The sequence below is a fragment of the Sarcophilus harrisii genome, chromosome X, assembly GCF_902635505.1.
Source record: "Sarcophilus harrisii chromosome X, mSarHar1.11, whole genome shotgun sequence".
NCBI classification, from domain to species: Eukaryota; Metazoa; Chordata; class Mammalia; order Dasyuromorphia; family Dasyuridae; genus Sarcophilus; species Sarcophilus harrisii.
In genome coordinates this window covers 18,084,418-18,107,134 of record NC_045432.1, presented here as the reverse complement: position 1 = coordinate 18,107,134, position 22,717 = coordinate 18,084,418, and the positions used below count along the sequence as shown (strand labels likewise).

The window sequence follows — 22,717 nt, the reverse complement described above, 5'->3', positions numbered from 1 at the left end:
TGACCAGAAGAATGGGATTCTAAGGAAGTGTCCAGTGGTCCAGAAACAGGCAATGGAGGGTGGAGCACTGACAGGTTGATCTTTGTACAGAGCAGGTTCCTTCGGGTTTGCTGAAAATGACTCAGAGTTTGCATAGGCATTGCTCTTACATTCGAACTATCTTCTCCTTGGAGGTCTCCAAAGCAAGGTTAGATGACCATCAGTTGGTTATGTATAACTGGGACAATTAACTCTTCTGTCCCATGTAGATTCTTTTATGATTTCTAGACACAGAGCTCTGGAAAACTAGGTGGAATCCCTTGGGATTCAAACTTGACTAGGCTTTAAACTGAAATCACTCTGCCTCTCCCAGATTGACCAATAATAGGCCCCAGTCCAAGCCTCAGTTGGTCATTGTTTGGGTTTTTGATAAATCAAGCGAATGTGAATAACAATTGTTTCTGCTCTGGCCAGAACCCTGAGGGTATTCCCCTTCCAGAATGATTTTTTTAGTAGCAAACTAGGTCATTTTTTGCCTCATTTCCTACCTAGCCTTAAATCACTGAATGATTGTTGCCTCAGATAAACTGAGATCTGGAAAGAGCCCAGCTTAAAAAGGCCAAGGTCTCCCATTGCATCCGGGGCCATCTTCAATTGTCCTGACCTATATCTTGCCACTGGACTCAGATGGCCCTAGAGGAGAGAGTGAGGCTAGTGAGTCTGCCCATCCCTGCCTCACTTAAATCCAACTCACTTGCAAGTCAAGACCCTCCTGATATCATTGGTCAGAGGAGGAGGATGTGGAAGAGTACTAAGGAGGAACAATAACAGACAACAACAAACAAGAAGGGGATTCTTTTTCAGGGAGAGGATTAGATGTTCCTGAGGTTCCTCCCAACCTTGAAATTCTTTTTTTCTCTGATTCTGGTATTTTTAAAAATTTCTATAGCTTCTAACACAATGTCACCTTTCTTGTGCCCTTATTAAAGGACATATCTTAAAACCAATCCAACAGTCTTCAAAGCAATGTGTCTCAGAACTACCCCTCAGTGAACTAATTAAGTTCAAGATCAAAGGCTCTTCAGGAAAGAGAATCAGTCTTTCACAGGGCAACATCTGAAGACCTCCTAAAAAGTCTTCCACCTTCCCCAGGGAATCTGCCTTTTCTAAAAGAAAGAAGCTGAGAGTTGGACACAAACCAAGAACATGGATGCGTTCCTGGCTTCTTCACTCCTCCTCCAGTGCCCTTTGACTGACTTGAACCCCAGGGGTCCTAAGAAATGTCCCAAGTCAACACTTATAGGGCATTCAAACCTTACCTGAAGATGACCACAACGCCCGGGCAGGGAGGACAGGCCAGGAGGAAGATCTAGAATGAAAAACAAAACAATCTTGAGTTAAAACAGACAGGGGAAAAGCAAGGTGATTAAAATCAGAATAGAAACAAGTTGACATGAAAACATCTTTGCAGAAAATTTCTTTGTTAAAAATCTCATTTGCAAGCTATAACAAGTCATTCATTTCCCAGTGAATAAATGGTTGGAGGATTAGGAATAGGCAATTCTCAAAGGGAAGAACTCCAACTCATCAACAGTTATTTGAAAAAAATAACTCAAAATCACAAATGATAAGAGAAATCCAAATTAAAACAATCACACCTATCAGATCAGAAATGATGATATAAAAGAAAATGACAAATGTGGGTGGAACTGTGGGAGGACAGAGACAATGCACTGACGGTGGTGCTGTAAACTGGTTCAGCCATTCCAGAAAGTCACTTGAAATGATGCCCAAAAAGTCACTAAAATGGGCTTAATCTTTGATCCAGAAATGCCATTACAGGGTTTATACCCCAAAGAGATGAAAACTGTAGCAAAAAGATCCCATTTGTGCCAAAATATTCACAGCAGTTTTTGTTGTTGTTGTAGCAACAGAACAGAAAACAAGGAGGGTGGCGATCAAATGGGAAATGGCTGAACATACTATGGCATATGAATGTCATAGGATATACAGCCTAAGAAATGATGAAAAGGACAGATTGAGAGAAACTTGGAGACTTTATGATACACAGTAAAATGAGCAGAACCAGGAGAACAATGGATGGATTGACTACAATGTTGTAGAAGAAAACTATGGGATAGAAGACTTTAGAACTCTAATTAGTACAACTGATGAGGTCTATATCCCCTCAATTCCTGGTGGTGATGAGGTTAGTGGCAATAAGAGAGTTGTTAAAATCCCCTTTCAGTCGGCTGCAGATTTAAAGTGAAAGAATTCACTTATTCCCGAATTATTAATTGCAGAATAAAAATTTATTGTTGACTCGAAACCAGTTTGCTGAGAGACTGACTTCTATGGTGGCAGAGCCCTATTAGGGAAATGGAATCTGGCGCTGAGAATGTCTTCTCAGCAGGCAGAGAGTCCTCACAGCTGAGCAAGCTACTTTAGGTCCTCTGCAAATAATAAGTCCAGAAACTGCCTTTTTTATGGAGTCTTGAGACTTTAGGACTCAGGTTCCCAGTTTAGATGCTCATCAGTATCCAGCCCAGATCTCCTATTGGAATTAACACTTCAAAGGGGGGCCTTTTAACTGGGATTCGGCACATGGCAGGGAATTGTGGGAACCCCCTTCTGGCGGCGCAGAGGTTCTTTGTAAAGGAATTTACAAACTCAAAAAGCTAGATGGGTAAAAAGAGGCTTATTATTGGCATTGGAAAGTCAGCTTTTGCTATGCATGAATAGAAAGACTGAATTCCTTAGTGGCAAGGTCCCGGCAGAGAAGTAAAGTTTCTAGTAGAGAAATCCTGACAGAGAGATATAAAGTCTTGTTAAGGAAATAGGTGAGGAAGATAAAGAGAGGGTAACGCTGAAAGAGAATATCATTTCAGCGGGCAGAGGTTGCTGCTATGAGAGAGAGAGTGAGTGAGTTTCCTTGGCATGGCATATATTAGGTCCTCTGCAAGGACTGAGCCCCAAGTTGCCGTTTTTATAAGGAGATCTGAGACAGAAGTTTCAACCGAATGAGATTCCCTCAATGCTGTCACTGCCCCCCAGCCTAGATGAGACCACTTACTGGGAGTGGTTTTGAGCAAACAATAGGGGTCAATAGAAATCTAGCTGTCCAGCTAAATGAGATTACTTCAACTAGTCCCACCAGGATAAACCACTTTATCTTGGTTCCCTGGGGTGGGTCCCCCAGAGGCAGGGTTCAAGGAGAATGTCTCCTTGGAGTTTTCAGAGAGTTTCGGGGTCCTCTCGTCAAAACCAGCTTCTCACCATTCAGCAGAGGTGATTGACTATCCACAACAAAGAAAAGAAAGTCAATGAGACTCTTTAAAAACACAGAGAACAGAAGAAAATTCAGAAGGGGACATGGGCAAATGGGGCTGTTATATCTAATATACCCCCAAAGATACATAATAGATGATCCCAATTTCATATGCACTTTTTCTCTATTCTTCTTTACATATTAAAATGTTTGTGTCTGTAAATGTTGTAATTAAAAAAAAACATTTAAATAGGAAAAAGAAGTTAATTTAAATGTGGTTATTGAGAGAATAGGTGGCTTAATTCACTTGGAGAAATTTTCTTTGGCCGTCTCAACCATTAGGACAAGACAAGATTTCCTTTTTTCAAATCTTAATTGATTGGTTTTTCATGGCAGTATTTTATTTTTCCAATGTTGTGCCACAGTTCCCTTCTAATTGTCCTGCCTTGAATAGTTCTGCCTTAGTCCCCCTGGTTGCAACACCACCCCTCCTTCCATGATCCAGATAAGGAGAAAGACCTTCTATCTTAGACATCATGACTTTCCCTACTTATCAGAATGTCCAGAACGGATTGATAGTCCATTCTGGCTCTCAGTGCTCTGACTCCACCCCCAGCTCCATCTACTCCAATCGCTTAGGGCCATTTACATATATACTTCATAGGTAACACACATTGGCTGCTGGATTCTTGGAGACGATAGTCTCATTCACCCCTGGGACCAAACCATGGATCCATTTGGTCCCAGCACAATCTCTCACTCTCAAATAAGATATTAAAAACTCTCTAAGCTCTATCTTGCCTCAGTTTCTCTGGCATTATACCAATTACATGTAAAAGATGGCTTTCAACATTCATTTTTTTTTATTTTTGATTCATTATTTTTTTTAATTAAAGCTTTTTATTTTTAAAATGTGTACATGGATAATTTTCAACATTAACCCTTACAAAACCTTGTGTTCTAATTTTTTCCTTCCCTTTCTCTCATCCCTAGAAGGCCAGTGAGCCAATCTATGTTAAACGTGTGCAATTCTTCTTTCTGTATTTCCACAATTATTGTGCTGCACAAGAAAAATCAGATCAAAAAGGGAAAAAAATGAGAAAGAAAACAAAATGCAAACAAACAACTAAAAAGGTGAAAATACTATGTTGTGGTCCACAGTCAGTCCCCTCAGCCCTCTCTCTGGGTGTAGATGGCTCTCTCCATCATAAGACCACTGGAACTGGTCTGGATCATCTCATTGTTGACAAGAGCCACGTCCATCAGAATCGATCATCGTATAAACTTGCTTCAACATTCATATTTGTAAGATTTTGAGTTCCAATTTTTTTCTCCCTTCCTCCTTTCCCTTCCCCCTCCCTAAGATAACAAGCAATCTGATATAGGTCATACGTGTGCAATCTTGTAGAACCTATCTCCACATTTGTTGTGTTATGAATGAATAATTAGAACAAAAGGGAAAAACTATGAGAAAGAAAAAGCAAACAAATAAAAAAAGGTGCAAAGGATCTGCCTTTGGTCTCCAGATTTCTCTCTCTCTGGAAGCAGATGGCATTTTCCATCCCAAGTCTATTGGAATTGCAAGACAAGATTTCTTGACCACTCTTGAACCCTAACGAAAGCCCTAGAGGAATGTTTATAGAGGTAGCAGGTGTTTCATCCCCTGAAGTTGTAGGGAGAGGGGAGAAGCACAGAAAGAATGGCGGCACGATACGATAGCGAGAACATTGTGTATGAGTCAGAGGACTTGAGTTCTAATCCTGCCCCTGACATTTCCTACCTATGTGACCTCTAGTAATTCACTTCACTGCTCTGGGACTCAGTAAAAATGAGGACCTTAGACTGACCCCCGAGATCCCTCCCAGCTTGAGATTTAGGATATTTGGGGTCACTTTGGACAAGTCACTGCCCATCTGTTTGACTTTTAGTTTCCTCCTCTGCAAAATGAGGGGGTTAGGTGCAGTGGTCTCTGGGGATCCTGTCAGCTTAAGGACTTCTGCAGTTCATCTCCCAGAATCCTAGACTCTGACATGTAAGCAGGGAGGGGTGGGGGGAACTAAGTCAAGTTCCAATGTTTCTGAGTAGTTAGAAGAGCACATAGATCGCATCCAGTATCACATCCATCCCTGGGGAAGTGAAGAGTGAGAGGAGGTGAGCTTGGAGCACTGATATATCCCCCTCTCTCTTCTCTTCATTGCTTATTTGCTTGGTCTCTCTAAACTCTCCCTATCTGGAGTCCAAGAAGACTCATCTTCTGAGTTCAAATCTGGCCTCAGACACTTACTAGCTATGTGACCCTGGGCCAGTAACTTCTCCCAGTTTGCCTCAGTTTCCCCATCTGTAAAATAAGACAAAGAAGGACATGGCAAACCAAGAGAGTATTCCTGCCAAGAAAACCCCAAATTGGGGTCAGGAAGAGTTGGAAATGACTGAATAACAACACCACATCTCCCAACCTAATGTTGCAGGCACCAGGGTATCCTAGTATATAACATGCCAGAATTAGTCAGGACGACCTGAATTCAAATCCTACCTGACAGCCTTATTAGCTGTGTGACTCTGGATAAATCACTTAATCTCTCTCAGTCTCAGTTTCCCTTAGGTGTAAGATGAAAAAAATAACAGCACTTACTTCCCAGGATCAAATGAGTTAGGAGACAAAGTACTTTGCATTATTGCTAGAAGATTACAGAAATGTTAGCTCTTATTACCAGTTGCTGTCTCTGAGCAGAAGGCCTTGCCCTCAGATGTATCTTGTGGAGAACTGGGCCCCACTAGCCACAGAGACTGCTGGGGGTCGAGGCTCTGCTTGAGCTGCTGAAGCTTACAGAACGCTTTTTTAGCCTTTATCATATCTGCTAAACTAGTGTTGGTGACCGAGAGATGTGGGAAATATCACTTGACACTCAGCCCACTCTCCCAGCGGACTGAGATCTAGACACTCTTCTCTCTGGACCATGTGGGGCCAAGCACATCGAGGCCTAAAAGCTGACAGGACCTCCTCACGGAGCTCCACGGAGATCCACAGGCACCCAGGGGAGCCGGGCAGAGTTGCCTACATTGGCAGAGAGTCGACGTTCCTGAGAACAGGATATGCACTTGACTGAGCAGCCCATTTATTAGTCCATCAGGTCTGAAACGGGCTTCTCAGAGCAATAAGAAACCAGACCCAGAATCAAACAAGGAAGAAAGCAATTAGTGGGCGCCCACTCTGTGCCAGGCACTATGCTGAGCACTCTACAAATGGTGTCCCATTCGAGCATCACAACAGCCTTACAAAGTAGCTGCCATTATTAAATCCCATTAAGGGTCAGTTAAGGAACTTGAGCTTTATAGTTAAGGAAACTGAGGTTGAGTGACTTGCCTTGTGTCACACGGCAACAAGTAAGGATCTGAGACTGGATTTGAACTCAGATTTTCCTGACTAGAGGCCCACTGCTCTACCCACTGGGACATCTAGGCTATTTTCAATGAGGAAGACTGTCCTAAACTGAATCAAAATTGGGGGTGTCCCAAAGGGCAAAAGAGAGAGGCATTATAAATGTAAGTGCATCCTCAGTGAAAAGTTGCACGCAATAACTAGTGTTAAGTGTTGAAGATGGGAGGCAGGGGCCTATTAATATGACTGGTGTGTGGAACTCCCATCGACAAAAACTACTCTTCCAATGCAAATAGTAGTATAGGGGAAAGAGAGCATTGCTTCTGAAGCCCGAGACCCCGGGTTCAAATTTTGTATTTCTTACTCACAAATTGTGTGACCTTGAGCAAGTCATCTAACTGTTCTGGCATCAGTTTCCTCCTCTGTAAAATGGGGGAGGTGTTAGATATGATGGTTTCTGAGTCACCTTCCATACTCTATAATCCTAGAAGAGAAACTAAGCAATGTAATGAAGAGTAAGGAGGATCCAAGTTCAAATGCTGCCTCAGGTCCATACTAGCTTTCATATTTAAGCTCTCTCAGCTCCAGTTTTTTACTTTCTAAGGTTGTGAAGATCAAATGAGATAACAGATGGAAAGTGCTTTGTAAACTTGAGGGAATCATAAATAGTAGGATTTATTATTCTTTTTTAATTCTTTTTTATATTTTTTTGGTTTTATTATTCTTAGAAGAAACTTCTAATCTGAGGTGCTCAGAACCCCGAGAGGTTACATCACCCAAGTAGTACGAGTCAAAGGCGGAGATCTGAACACAGGTCTTGTTGATGCTGAGTCAAGTCTCTATTCACTACGGCACAATGCCTTGCTAGCCTAAAATGCACGCTTCTAGGACACATCAATCATTCCAGGACAAGGGTCAGTCATGCAGCAAAAGTGAGGGAGATCTAACCGTTCGAGAAAGGACTTTGAAATTATGCCATCAAAACAGTAAAACATCAAAATCCTTTGACCCCGAGATTCCACTGTTAGAAATATACCCAAAGAGGCCATTGACAAAAAAGGAATCGCCCAAGACACCAAAATATTTATAGCAGCACTTTTTGTGGCAGCAAAGAATTGGAAACAAAGTAGATGCCCATTGATTGGAGAGTGGCTAAAGGGACTGTGGTCTGTCAGTGGAAGCCTACTGTGCTGTGAGAAATGATGGATGTGAAGAATACAGAGAAGCCTGGAAAGATCTACAGAAACGGATGCAGAATGAAAGAAGCAAACCCAAGAAAACAATATAAACAACGACTACAACAATGAAAAAGGGAAGGACAACAAATCATAGGAAATCTAAGGTTGCAAAACTAGAAAGAACAAACTTGACCCCAAAGGGGACACACGAAAAGACACTTGAGAGAAGATACTCTGACTTCTCCCCTATAGTGCCTGGTTCATTGATTGTCAAGAATATAGAAGATACTAGATACTTGTGTGGAGAGGGCGGGAACTCTGGAGAAGTATACTTGGAATAAGGACACTTACAACAAGGTGTTAACTCAGTGGAATGGATGAGATCATGGTTCTCTAGTTCCCATATAGACTTAGTGCTTAGCAAGGTGATGTCATGGTTCTCTAGTTCACAAATGCTCAGTAGGCTGTAATGATGTAATTACAATAAGATATATAAGGGCTAAGAAGGACTGGAAGAGAGACAGTCTATCTTTGACCAGCCTCGTGGCGGCTCTCCTGCCTCCTGCACTAAGGGGGAGACTGGTTGAGACTGGTATTCGGCTGGAGGAGACTGGATCAGACTGAGATCAGGTCAGACTATGACAGACCCAGGCTGGGAAAGAGACAATAAAGACTCTGGACTCTATCCTTGTCCATCCTCATGGTGTCTGTCCTGCTGAGACCAAGGCTCTTCCAGAGGACCTCCAGAAAGCCAGCCCGGACGTTACACTTGTTGGCTTGAATTTTCCCTTTTTCTCTACAAAAACCATAAGCTAGTCAGTGTGCTATAGGAGAGTGCTGGAAGTCAGAAAGACCTGGATTCAAATGTCACCTCTGATGCTTATTAGCTATGTGACCTTGGATAAATCACCTTCACTCTCCTCTAATTGGATAATTAGTTGTGGAGTCTTGTCATTTCTACCCTCATAAACTTCCTCCCACATGCCTCCTGCTCTCCTCTGACACTGCTCCCACCCTGGACCAGACCATCATCTCACACAGACACTGCCTGCCACCGGACTCCCCCTGCTATCACAGTAGGGGCTGCCCGCCATGGGGCTCTCCCCACTCCAGTCCCTGTTCCATTCACTTGACAAAGGGCTTTTCCTAAAACCATGGTTCCAATCATGTCACATACAATCTCCGCCCCCCCCCCCAAATAAACTCCCTCTTGCCTCCATGATCAGATATAAAATCCTGTTTGGCTTGTAAAGCCTTTCAATGTTGTGGGTCCGCAATGTTTACATTGGCCTCCTTGATATTTCTTGAACCCACCACTCCATGGCCTGCTCGGTGAATTTTTTCTGCTTGTCCCGCCCATACTCTCCATCCTCACGTCTGCCTCCCAGCTTCCCTGGCTTCGTTCAAATCCTAGCTTCTCCATAAAGCTTTTCTTACTCCTCCTCAGCTATGAAATCACTAGGTGACACCACAGTGGCTAAGAGCACTGAGCAGGGAGTGAGGAAGACCTGAGTTCAAATCTGGCCTCTTGCTATTTTACTTACTATCTAGCCTCTTACTCTTACACACTTATTAGCTGTGTAACCCCGGCTAGGCAAGTCACTTTACCTCTATCTGCTTCAGTCTTCTCAACTGTAAAATGGGGATAATAACAGCATTTTTCTTTGCAGGGTTGTTATGAAGATCAAATGACATCTGTGGCAGAATGCCTGGCACATAGTAGGTATTACATAAATGCTCCTTTCCTTTTCTTTCTCCTAGTACCTTCCCTCTGAAGCTACTCCCCATTGATCTTGTCTAGATCTTGTTTGCACATAGTTGGTATATGATGCCCCCCCCCCGTTAGCCAGCGATTTCCTTGAGAACAAGGCCTGCCTTTTCCATTTCTTAGTATTCGCAGTGCTGGGCACAGTGCCAGCTTGGTAAATGTCATTTCACTCAATTCTCCTATATATAAATTGGACTAGCAGCCTTGAGAATCCTTTAGCTCTAGGTCTAGGATCCTGTGTGTGACCTTGGGTGAGTCACTTCCCTTGTGTGGGCCTCAGTTTCCCCCTATAAAATGAGGGGGTTGGACTCCATAGCCCCTAAGGTCCCTTAGAGCAAAGATGCCATGTGCGATACTGGGTGAGTCACTTCCCTCGCATGGGCCTCAGTTTCCCCCCCATAAAACGAGAGAGTTGGTTTAGCTGGCCTCTGAGGTCCCTTCCACTTGGGCCTATGAATGCTGGCACTGTTCTACTTAAATCCAGGACACTGAGGGGAGTGGGAAGGAAAGGGGGGCAACCCTTCTAGAGCCAAAGTATCCCTGGGCTGGCTTTCCTCAGGTCCAAGCAGCAGGAATCGGTCAAGACGGGCTACCCATCCACAGAAAATGGATGGGGCTTGTGGGTGGCAGCAAACTGTCTTGGGAAAAAAGGACCAGAAACTGACCACGTGAACCTGAGTAAGTCACTTCCTCACTCTGTGCCTCTATTTCCTCATCTGTCAAATGAGAGGCTCAGACCCAAAGCTGTCGGTCAAAAGCCTAGTGTAGTGTCTCCAGACTCACAGCAGATACCTGCTGAATAAACGAATGAGTTCAGCCTTTACTTAATGATCATTGTTAAACTCCTCATCAATGCTCTCAGGCTCCCCAAATTATTCCCTTCTTTTGAATTCCTTTCCTCCTCCCAAACTCTTCTACTCCCTGAGGTACAGAGACTTACAATCAGGAGGACCTAGATTTGAATCCTGGCTTCAGAGACTTGCTAGTTGTGTGAACCTGGGGAAACTATTTACTCACCGCCTGCCTCAGTTTCTTCATCTGCAAAATGGAGGAGGATGAGGCAGGAGAGAAAGAGACAGGCTTGCAAGTTTCTGAGAACAATAATCAAATCACCACTGCCATTCTGGCAAGGACATATGCCCTCTGATGCCAAATACTATTCTTCTTGCTTCCCCAGGCAAAACCCTGTTACCAGGTCACTGCTGTCCTATAATTGCTGGTTCTCTTTATTAAAATGTACACTCTTCCGGGTGGGAGCAGTCTGAGTCACTTGCGTTTTTATATGCCGATACTTAGTGCCGTCCTTGGTATGCAGTAGGCATATAGAGTCAAATCCAGCCTCAGAGCCTTCCTAGCTGTGTGACCCTAGGCAAGTCACTTAGCCCCATTTGTCTCAGTTTCCTCATTTGTCAAATGAGCTGGAAGAGGAGACGGTCAACCGCTCTAGTGCCTTTGCTCAGAGATCTCAAATGGAGTCACTAAGAATCAAACAACCGAACAAAGGCCCTTACAGTGCTTTGTTCGGTCATTTCAGTTTTATCCAACTCATCGTGACCCCACGGGTCATGGCACAGCAGAGCCTTTACCCTTTTCAATCATTCGTTCGTGTGGCCACCCTTAGACTAGTTCCAGTTTGGATCTCTCCCCTACTTTTCTAGTTCTTCTTAGGTTCCTTAATGGGGGAAGAGAGAATTCACAAATATACACGTTCTCCCAGGCCCGAGGTAGGGAGGGACACCCAGACTCAAGGCTGGGGAAAGAGAGTCAGTGTTTTCTCAGACAGGCTTTTTCCCTTTGAACTACTCCCCCCCCTCTGCCCCCATAACCTGAAATCACTGATCTCAGCCCTCCACCTTCTTCTTGACAGACTCCTTGGGTGGGGTTGAAGTTTCTGGAAGGAGTTCCCTGAGCTGAGAGAGGGTGTATTTGTTTTCTCAAGAGCCTGGGACAATGGGCCAAAGGACAGATTATTTAGTCATTTATAGGTGAAAAGGGGAGGAAGTGGGAGCAGGGCCCCTGTTTGAGGGGAGGGGATAGATGGGACAAGCAAAACCAGAGGAAATTGCAGAATTCTTCAACTCATGTTCTGCTTCTGAAGCCTCTGCCGAGGAAAGTAATCAGGTGGGAAAAGACAGCACAAGAACCTATTATTTTCAACCCCTAATAACAGAGTAAGAGCGCAGCTACTTGGCCCCCTTGGTGATCTCAAAGCGCGGGGCAAAGACTGACAGCATCCGAAAGCAGAAATAATAACATTAGTGTGTACACATATAATAATATACATAGAGAGTTTACATACATTATCTCACTTGATCCCCTGAGGTTGGAGCTATTATAAGCCCCGATTTTATATGAAGAAGCCAAAGCTGAGAGTGATTAAATGCAAGATTCTAACTCAAGTCTTCCCGATGCCGGGCCTAAACTTGACCCACTACGGTATCCAACAGATGTGATTGCTGAGCTATTGTTGTCTGTGATCTTTGAAAGACCGCAGAGGAAAAAACATAAGAAAGAAATCATGGAGAATGGGAGAAGTGCCTCTGGTCGAGAGAAAGCTAAGTGCCTCCTTTTTTTTAATGGAAGAAAGGGGGATTTGGAAACTATAAACTGGAGCTTGACGATGAATCTCAGCAAAATATCACAATGCGTTATTAAAGGGTGGCTAGTGAACATCTAGAACAAGGAAGTGACAATCATAAAGAACTAGCTTGGCTACATGAAAGAAGAAAGTCCTACCAGCCTGCCTCTACCTCCTTCTTTTAACATTCAGTGATTAGTAGATCAGAGGAATACTGAAGCTATCATTTAAGTAAGTTTTAGCAAAGCATTTGACAAAGTCCCTCATGTCATTCATGTGGAAAAGTTGTAGCATTGGGGCTCATCTTGGGGAATAGACTGGGTTAAATGATAAGTGAACTTGCAATTAGGCCCAAAGAGTAGTCCATCGTCAACTTGGAAGGATTTCTCCGGTGAAACGCCCCAGGGACTTGTGCATGGCCCTGTGATGACTGATTTTTTAAAAGTGATTAATTGGATGAGGGTATAGATGGCTTAAAGACTTGCTAGGAGATACATCTAATCTAAGTGGGGACAGAGTCAGGATTTTACAAGATCTCACCAGACTAGGATATTGAAGCAATCAAATAAGATGAAACTTAGCAGACATAAATGTAAAGTATTCTGTGTAGATTCAAAAAATAAACTTCACGGCGACAAAAGTGGGCGGTTGTGCTAAGAAATTCATCAGAAAGAGCTGGGAGATTTGGCTGGCTTCAAGCCGAGCATGAGTTCCCTGTGATGGGACAGTTAATAGAGCTGATGTGAACCAAGGCTGTTGAGAGGCGTGTGTCTCATTGTAGTCTGCCCCTCGATCAGACCACACAAGATCACAAGCTCATAGCTTTTGAGAGCAAATGAAGTATTGTGTTCATTTCTGGGCATGCCCATTTCATGAAGGATATTGATGATTTGGAAAACCCCACAGGAGGACAACCACGAGGGTCTAAGACAGTGGTTCTCAAAGTATGGTCTAGAGAATCCTGGGGCTCTCTGAAACCCTTTTAGAAGGTCTACAAATTCAAAAAAAGTTTTTATTTACAATATGGTAAATGTCTATAAATAGAATCCAGATGAACAAAAACGCTTTGGAGAGAGCCTCAATCATTTTTAATAGGATAAAGATACTGAAAAGTTTGAGAACCACTGGTCTAAGACCACCAGAAAAATGACATGGGTGAATGAGTCAAAGGAATTAGGCATGCTGGGAAAGGGGGTGGGCCATGATAACTAAGTTCAAGTATTTAAAGGATGTCGCATAAAAAAAGGATGAGACTTGTTCTATTAGGTTGCAGGGGACAGCACCAGGAGCGAGGGGAGGAAGATTCAAAGAAAGCTTCCTTCCAGTGAAAGCTGTCCAAGATGAGCAACCTCAGAAGGTGATAGGCTCCCCCTCCTCAGAGGTCTTCAGCACAGGCTGAGGGACCATTTGTCTAGGAAGGTAGAGTGAGAATTGTTTTCAGGTGTGGTTGAAGGACATACAGGTCTCCTCCAACTCTCAGATTCTGGGAATGAAAAAACTAAAGGGGAAAACCACTAGTTTGGAAGAGATTTGTCTAAAAACCTCGATTCACTAGAAATGCCTGGAAAGCCAAAGATGAACGATGTTTATGAGGGTTAGAAAAGGTCCGGATCTTATTATAGAACCCACAACCTTTCCTATAATCCTATGATCTATCTGATAGATTATTATTAAATAACTATGTATTAATATTGGGGAGATACAGGATTTATCCCATTCTGAAACCTTATTCCCTACTAAGCCAAGCCAGCATCTGAAGGAAATTACCAATGAAACCAAAATGGCTTTTCCCTCTATCTTGTTCCAACCCTACCCAAATGGGGAAGCTATAGGATTCTACTCAGGGTTATGTGGATATAAATTCTTTGATTAGATTATTCAAAGTTGAGGGTGATTTGGAAGTAAATGATAGATCCAAGTACTTCCCCCAGTTCCTCATTAGAATATGTCTACCTCTCATTATAATATTCATGCTCCCTTAGAGTGATTGCTACTCTCAGGAACACCTCCTCTTTCAAGGGCATATAAGCATTGAGTGGGTTCCCTCAGGGGTCTTTAGTATTCAAGAGTGTCACCGACCCCTTTTACTAATAAAATGATTACCCAGAAATTATGTCTTTCAAACTTTTTAAACATCTCCCATCCCAATTGGCTGCCTTGGTCTTCCCTGCACGTGATGATCCTTCCCTCATCTCGAAGGGATCTCATCTTTGCCTCGTCCATCCTTCCGGCCTGGAACACACTCCCTCTTCCCCTCCATCTCCCAAAAGCCCCAGTTTCCTTCTATGCTCAGCTCAAATCGGCCTCCTCTGAGTCCTTTCTTAATCTCCTCAGCTACTAAGTGTCTTTCATAAAGTAATCTCAATTTACTTTGTAACTATAAACTTGGGTATTTATACAGCTGTCTCCAGAATGTAAACTCCCTGCGGGCAGGGAAGAATACTTTGTTTTTGTCTTTGTACCCCCAGCACCTACCATGGTATCTGGCATGGAGGAAGAGAGCGCGGACCTTCCATTTCATTGGGACAAGTCGCTGCTGGATGAGAAACTTCCTCTACCCATGAGTCTTCCTGGATCAAAGGCCTGCTTTCCATCACTCTACTGTCCAGCTCTCACAGAGTAGGTGCTTAATTACGTTTATTGATTGGCTGATTGATGCAAGTTCAAAGAGGCTTGGGAAGCAGCTCGGTGGCACAATGGGTAGAGCAGTGGGAGACAGAAAGACTAGCGCTCTGACCCAGCCACTCACTATTCCAACACTTACTCGCCACTCACTACTGCAATGCTTAGTTTAGTAAGGTGGATGGGGGAGGGTGGTGGAGACTTCAAAGTTAAGGGCTTTGAAAACCATCCAGGACACAGTCTGTGCTTGGACCTAACCAACTCTGACTGCTGGGGCCTAGACAAAAAGGAGAGAGGTAACTAGAGAGTTTGAGAAATGTGGGTTCCGATATATAAAAAGCAGAAAAATGAACTCAACACCTTCTCAAGCACAGGCCAGAGATGGAGTCTTTTGACGGAAGGGTGCTCTGTCTGTTGTTAGTGGCCTCCTCAGTGTACCTGCACCCCATGTCCCCATCACCATCAGTGTCATTGAGAATGTGAGCGCATTTGTTCAAGGCTTCCTCAAGGATCTAGAAAGCAGCCACTCGGTCTGTCTAAAGCCTGGCTGGACAGACGGCAGCACACGGAGCTAGCCTCAAATACACTATTTTTAAAAAGCCTCCCTTAGTCCAGTCTGCTGAAAAAAGACTAAGAAGTCTGTAACCAAGACAACAGGAAAGAGGCCCAAGAGAGAGGCCTTCTGTGATGAGAAACCAAAGGGAACATTAGTCTGACAGCTGCCTCACCCAGAAAGAGGAAAGCATACATAAGGAAGAAAAGGGAAGGGGAGGGGAGGCAAGGCAAGGGGAGGCAAGGGAAGGGAAAGGAAGGCAAGGCAAGGCAAGGGTAATAATGGCAAAGAGTCAGGAGAAGCAAGAAAACAATGACTTCTAAAACATAGAGAATTGCCTCAAATTTATAATAGTTCAAGCAGGATATGAAGAGACAATTTTCAGATGATGAAATTGAAACTATTACTACTCATATGAAAGAGTATTCCAAATCACTATTGATCAGAGAAATGCAAATTGAGACAACTCTGAGATACCACTACACACCTGTCAGATTGGTTAAGATGACAGGAAAAGATAATGAGGAATGTTGGAGGGGATATGGGAAAACTGGGACACTGATGCATTGCTGGTGTTGTTGTGAACAGATCCAACCATTCTGGAGAGCAGTTTGGAACTATGCTCAAAAAGTTATTAAACTGTGCATACCCTTTGATCCAGCAGTGTTTCTACTGGGCTTATATCCCAAAGAGATACTAAAGGAGGGAAAGGGACCCACACGTGCAAAAATGTTTGTGGCGGCCCTGTTTATAGTGGCAAGAAACTGGAAAGTGATCGGATGTCCGATCAGAAGATCAAACAAGACTATATGACAATCAATTCTGATGGATGTGGCTCTTTCCAATAATGAGATGACTCAAACCAATTATAATTGTTCAGTGATAAAGAGAGCCATCTACACCCAGAGAGAGGACTCTGGGAACTGAGCATGGACCACAACATAGCATTCTCACTCTCTCTGTTGTTATTTGCTACATTTTGTTTCTTTTTCAGTTTTTCTTTTCTTTCCTTCTTGATCTAATTTTTTTTTGTGTGTAGCAAGATAAATGTATAAATATGTATACATATATGTATTTCAACATATTTAACATGTATTGGACTACCTGCCATCTAGGGGATGGGGTGGGGGGAAGAAGAGGGAAATTTGGAACAAAAACTCTTGCAAGGGCCAATGTTGGAAAAATTGCCCATGCATGTGCTTTGTAAATAAAAAAAAAAGAAATTAAAAGAAAAGAAAAGAAAACAATCAATGATTATGACATTCGTTAAGAAAGATTCGTCCATTACTCTCTGGGCTCCAACCTTAGGGCTGAAAGTCTTCCTCTGAACTGGGCACATCCAAGGAGGATAAAGCAGCCAGATATAGAGGAGAGAAGCCCTCAGGTTCAAATCCTACCTGTATGAGTGAGCCTTGGTTTCCTCTTCTGTAAAAGGAGGGGGTTGGACTGGAGGGCCTCCAAGGCCTTTGCAGTTCTTAATCTAGGAGCTTACGAAAAGTCCAAATATGCTACAAAAATCGAAAGTTTATAAGTGTAGACTTTGGGGGGAACAAATAGTAGGAGTGAGAAACATTACATCAGATGGAGTGATTCATGTATGCAAACGTCAAAAGGAACATTCAATCCAAGAGAAGTTAAAATTAGACAAACCGTGATGAGGCACGAAATGGAAGAAATTCTCAGATATTCAGCTGGAGCTGTGATCTCACTAGTCAGGAAATTCCCTCCAATGATGCAAATATCAACGCATCCTGGGGGACTCTAGTCCAAGTCGTCCCATAAGTACAGCCGGGGAGGACCACTCAGACTACTGGCCATTGTCCTTTCTCCCAACACTGCGAAGATGCCACCAGAATGCTCTGGCTGATTCATTGTCTCTCCCCACCATCCATTTTCCTGATGACATCCTTCTTTTACTTGTATTCTTTGAAGTTCTTTATTTACCAAATGCTGTAGCCTGCTCATACCCATCATGCACCTCTCCAATGCTCATTGTGTGATACTCATTTTTATTCTTCAGAGAATATAACATTCCCTGGCTAATAGCCATAGGACATTATCAGTAGACTATTGCTATTCAAAAAAGATGAGCCTTTGTTTCTGGGAGAGATTGGGGTCAGGAAATGTGCTGCATAATTGCCTGAAGGCAATCTAGCCTGTTCCTTGTTTCTGGGCTCAATTCAGTTTCCCTTTGTACTGTCTGTCCCAAACCTATAAAATGATGTAGAAGCTAGACATTCAAAAAGTGTTAAACCTAAATAGACCTTCATTGTCCTCTTGGTTTTTCCTTTTTGGGGGAACCAGGCCTGTGATTTCATTGATGTAGAGAAGACTCAGTGAAGAAATTCCCTGCACTGATCCAGCTCAATGGTCAGGGATTTCAGTGATCTGGTTATTTTCTAGATTGTAGTCTAAGGTTGCCTGGATCAAGAAGAAATCCAGCCTCACAAAATGGCTTCTGGTATGGTTGCAAGACAGAGAATACAACAGCTTGTAAAGATTGAAAAATAAATACCCCACAGAGAAGACGGTGAGAAGGCTACCACATACAATCAGTGGGGAACTGCAAATAAGGACGAGGCTAAAAAAAGATGTCAGAGAAATGGATGCTAGGAAGAGAAGATGGGCTGGGTACTTGGTGAAGGCAAAGGAGAGGCAGAAAGCCAGCAAGGCTGGCTGCCACAGCACCAGGTGTCAGACCCACCTGAAGCAAAGGAAAGGAACAAAAGCTGAGGCCGGTTAATGAGGTGTCTGGAGTCAGGTGGCTGTCAGACGCCGATGGAGACCGCACAGATCTGTGCTAAGCTCTGTTCCAAACAAATAAGTGGAAAGCCTGCTCGGGCTGAAAGAATGGAAGAAGGGAAAAAATCCATTACTCAAGCTATGGCTTTGAGAGAATCAGTTCTTTTGTGGGAGGAACCCCAACTGCAATTTCATGGCTAGAGGGAACTCCCAAGTGGGGAACACCCTCTCCCAATGCAGATTGGGCACCTAGAGAGTTGCCTAGAGCCCCAAAAGGTTAAGCGACCCAGGGTCCCACAGCTAGCATGTGTCAGAGGTGAGACTTGAACCAAGTGGTCTTCCTGACTCCCAGGCCAGCTCTGTGTTTAGCACGCCCTGTTGCCTTTCAAACCTTAGTACATTGTGATCCTTTCAATCACCTCAACCACAAGGAAAAATAAACAGCCTCAGTTCCAGGCTCCTACTGATTGTCTAAATGGCAGTCAGTGGCATAAACTTCATTATTTTCCATAAGCAGAAAGTTGCCAGGAAGTTCAATCCCAAATTACAGCTCAGGAGTGTTCTAGTTGGGGAGAGACGGTGTTCTCTTTTGGAACTATGGGGAAGGTGTGTGCTTTGGTCCATAAACAATGGTGACAGGTCACGAGGAGCCTAGGGAGCTAGCTAGACTAGCTAGGAAGTTGTTGATCTCCTAATCTGCAGGCAGATTACTCCTCTTTTGTGTTCCTCTAAAAACTTTGGCTAGGTGTGTTAGGAGCACCAAAGGAGTGGCCTAGAATGGGTAGGGCCGCTCTGCTGTACCCCTTTCTATTTCCTGAGATAGGCACGTATCATTTCCCCCTGAAGAATGGAGGCTTTTTGAGGGCAGGGATGGTTTCCTTTCTAAGTTCAGCACCTGGGACAGTTCCTGGCGCATCTGGTTGATTGAGATTGCTAAAGAGAGAAGGTAAGCTCCATAAGGGAAGGTACTGCTGGCTCATTTTTGTCTTTGTGGCTCAGTGCCTGTCACATAGCAGGAACTCAACAAACATCTGTGGACTGCTGGAGGAGCGTCACAAAGAGCTCTGAGGAGACCCCCTACCTGCCAAGCCATGGTTTCTGTTTTCCTGAGTCTACATCAGCTTTCAAAGCACACTTTACTTGAAACGAATGAAAAAAGGGGCATGAGGCAGAAGAGCTTTCTAACAAGACAATCCCAAAGCCATCAGAAAGCTGACTGTCTAATGCAACATACACAGCTCACAATTTCTTGACTTGCCTTGATGAATATTTAATCGTGCAGGATTCTATTGGGAGATTCTGTTCTGGACGGATTTCTCATCAACAGGAAGGAGCTGCTGGTTGAGATGGAAATGGAAAAAAATTTAAAAAGCAAAAATCCAAAAAGCCTGAGTGGAGAAACACCGATGGAAATGAGGAAATGATGGAAAGATCTCCTTTGCCTCAGTTTCCTTGACTGTAAAATTGTGGGGGGGGGGGGGGGGGTTAACAATAGCATCTCCCTGCCAGGATTTTTCTGAGGATCAAATGAGATCCTATGTGTAAAGTGCCTGGCACATAGTATAGGTAATATGTAATTGTTTAGTCCCTTCCCTTTTCTTATTTCAGATTCCTCTCCTCACTGAGAGTGGGGGGAAGTGATCATTCAATTTAGTTCAATTTGATACAATTCACCCAGCCTTTATTAAGTGTCTACTGAATGCCAGGCATGTTGCTAGGTGCTAGACATACAAAGATAAAATAACAGTCCCTGCCCTCGAGAAGCTTACATTCTACCAGGGTTTCTTTGGTTTTTAGCCTTTTTTAATGCATCGACCCCTTGGCAATCTGGTGAAACTTACAGAACCCTTCTCAGAATGATGGTTTTAAATGAATTTATTAAGCACCAACTACAATATGTCAGGCACCGTGCAAAGCACTGTACAAATAGGATCTCATTGGATTGTCATAACAACCCTGGGAGGTAAAGTGCTATTATGATTCCCATTTTGCAGTCAAGGAAACTGAGGCATACAGAATAGAGCCCTCGGTCTGGAGTCAGAAAGACATCTTAAGTTAAAATCCAACCTCTGTGTGACCCCACACAAGTCACTTCACTCTGTTTGCCTCAGGTTCCTCATCTGTAAGATGAGCTAGAGAAAATGGCTAACTGTTTTTTGCCAAGAAAATCCCAAATGGGGTCACGGAGGGTCAGGTACAATTCAAATGACTGGACGAGAACCGTGTACCGTGGGCCTGTAGGCTCTAGGGCACTTAGGTTAGGTGGGAGTTAAAATGGGGAGGGTTTTAGAAGCCAGGGATTTTTGAATGAAGGTGAAGATGGCATAGGCAGATATCTGTCCTATAAATATCAACTTGCCAGCCTGGTTCACTGCTAAAGGCCAACTTTTGAGGAGGATGTTGACAAAGAAGAGATTGTCGAGGGCTAGGTGGGCAGGGTAACCAAGGGCCTCGAGTTCGGGATAAATGAGCTAATGGAACTGGAGAGGTTGAGGCCGTAGATGGGAAGACTCAGAGGGGAACAGCACAATATTTGATGGGCTGTCATAAGGAAGAGGAATCAGGCTGAGCCCATGGGATGGAACTAGGAGAGGCAGGCAGATGTTTGAAGAAACAAATTGAGACATGATGTGAGAAAAAAGTTCTAACACCTTAGCGCCACCTAAAAGGGAAATGCGCCTGAGATGTTGGATGACTTTTCCCAGAACAGTGGCTAGAGAGAGCACTGGGCCTGCAGGCAGCAAGATCTGAGTTCAGATCTGCCTCTGACCCGTACCAGCTGTGCGATTCTGGGTAAGTCACTTAATCTGTCTGCCTCAGTTTACTCAGTTGTAAACATCCACATCATATGATTGATGAAGATCAAATGAGGCAATGTTTGTAATAGTGTTTGGTACAGTGCCTGGTGCATAGTAGGTACTATTTAAATGCTAGCTGTATCGTCATCGTGATGATGATTAAAGTCTAGATGGCCGCGTTGGGAGGATGTTGGGGCATGTTTTCAGGCTCGCCAAAGTCGCTCTAATTCCGGTTTGGCTATGATCAGCATACAAACCTGCTGCTCTTCCAGGCTGTCCAAGAAATTGCTAATGGCCTTAGGTTGTGACCATTTCTCCATGGCTTTGCTTATTTCTCTTCAACTACAAAGCTCCCCTGTTAGGGTCATTCTGTTGTTGTAGCTTTGCTCTCTACTGTTCTCCTGTTTTGATTTATTAAGAGTCCTGGGAGGGCAAGCCTTCTGGAAGGCCCCTCCAGGTCCTTGTTGAACCTGGAGTATCCCCTCTACCCCTCTGACTGGACCCTCAGACTCTAGGGCAGTGTCCTGGGTTCCAAAACTTCCATTTAAGGAAGGGGCTCGGTACAGCCTTCTCCCCACTTCCCACCAGCTACGTAGCCCTCTCCATCGTGGCCCTCTCTCCTCTTCCCCTTTGTAGCTGTCCTTAGAAAGTGTGTCTCCTCCATTAGATTATGATCTCCAAAGGCAAGGACTGCCCTTTGCTTCTTTTTTGTATCTCTAGCAGTTAGCACAGTGGCCAGCATACAGTAGGTGCTTAATCAATGTTTACTGACTATCCACAAATCCACTCTGCTCCCTTCACTGTTCCACACTTCAGTCCCAGGCACACAGAGGCTGGTGTAAGCGGGGAGAAAGGCCCCAGATATAGAACAGGCCTCTATTATCCCCACTCCTCCTTCCCTTTGCTGCATCAATAACCAAGACTTGACTGTCAAGAGGAACGAATAAAGAGCAAACATTATGGAGAAGTGAAAAAGAAAGGAGCAGAGAATAATGCCTTGCCCAACAGACAGTGAGGGACCCTGGTAGTGCTGGGAGAAGTCTGGGGGGAAATGAGGGAGAGGGGTGTATAGAGTGGGTGCATGTGCATGTGACAAAGGGGTACGTGTGCAGATGTGTGTGTGAGAAAGGGGAGTGTGTGTGAGAAACGGGTGTGTGTGAGAGAAAGGGGTGTGTGTGAAGAGGGCTTGAGGGATGTGCATGGAGCACGTGGGATGTGTGTGTGAGGTGGAGAAATGGGGGCTTGTGGAAGGGCTATGTGAAAAGTGCAATGAGGAATATGTGTATATGTGAGGGATGTGTGTGTGTGGAAGTGTGGGGGTTGTATGTGTGGGCAGAAGTACAGTGGGGGATATCAATAGTCAGCCTCAAACCCAAGAAGACAGACATTCAAGTCCCACCTCTGACATTCTGGATTGGAAGAGAAGGGAATAAACCTTTATTAAACGCCTTATGCGGGCCAGGTATTCTGCTAAGTGCACAAATATTATCTTATCTGATCCTCACAACAGTCCTGAGAGTAGGTGCTATCATGATCCCCATATTACAGGTAAGGAAACTGAGGCAATAAGCAGTTGAGTGGCTTGCTCAGGGTCACACAGGTAGGAAGTGTCCGAGGCTGGATTTGAACTCGGGTCTTTTTGATTCTAGAGTCCAGCTCTCTAGGCTCCAGGAAACAAGCTAAGAATATAAGTCGCAGACAAAGAACCAATCTGCTTGGGTTGAGGGAGCATCTTTACCCAGGAGTTCTTGGTGATAACAGGCCCTGTCCTATCCCCACTCTTACTTAAATCAAGTTTGTGGTCCAGGCCCCACCACACCTCTCAGTTGTAGCCCAGGTTCCCACATGCAGT

The 22,717-nt window shown here is 44.0% G+C and overlaps 1 protein-coding gene across 3 annotated transcripts in view; it reads right to left on the bottom strand.

Moving 5' to 3' along the window:
* Positions 1 to 22,717, bottom strand: part of TMEM164 (transmembrane protein 164) — a 129,260-nt gene that overhangs the window by 48,329 nt on the left and 58,214 nt on the right. For all 3 annotated transcript variants that reach the window (XM_031944928.1, XM_031944926.1, XM_031944927.1), the window contains exon 3: positions 1,299 to 1,348. In XM_031944928.1, coding sequence (XP_031800788.1) covers positions 1,299 to 1,348 — 50 coding nt within the window. The remainder of the gene's footprint in view (positions 1 to 1,298; positions 1,349 to 22,717) is intronic.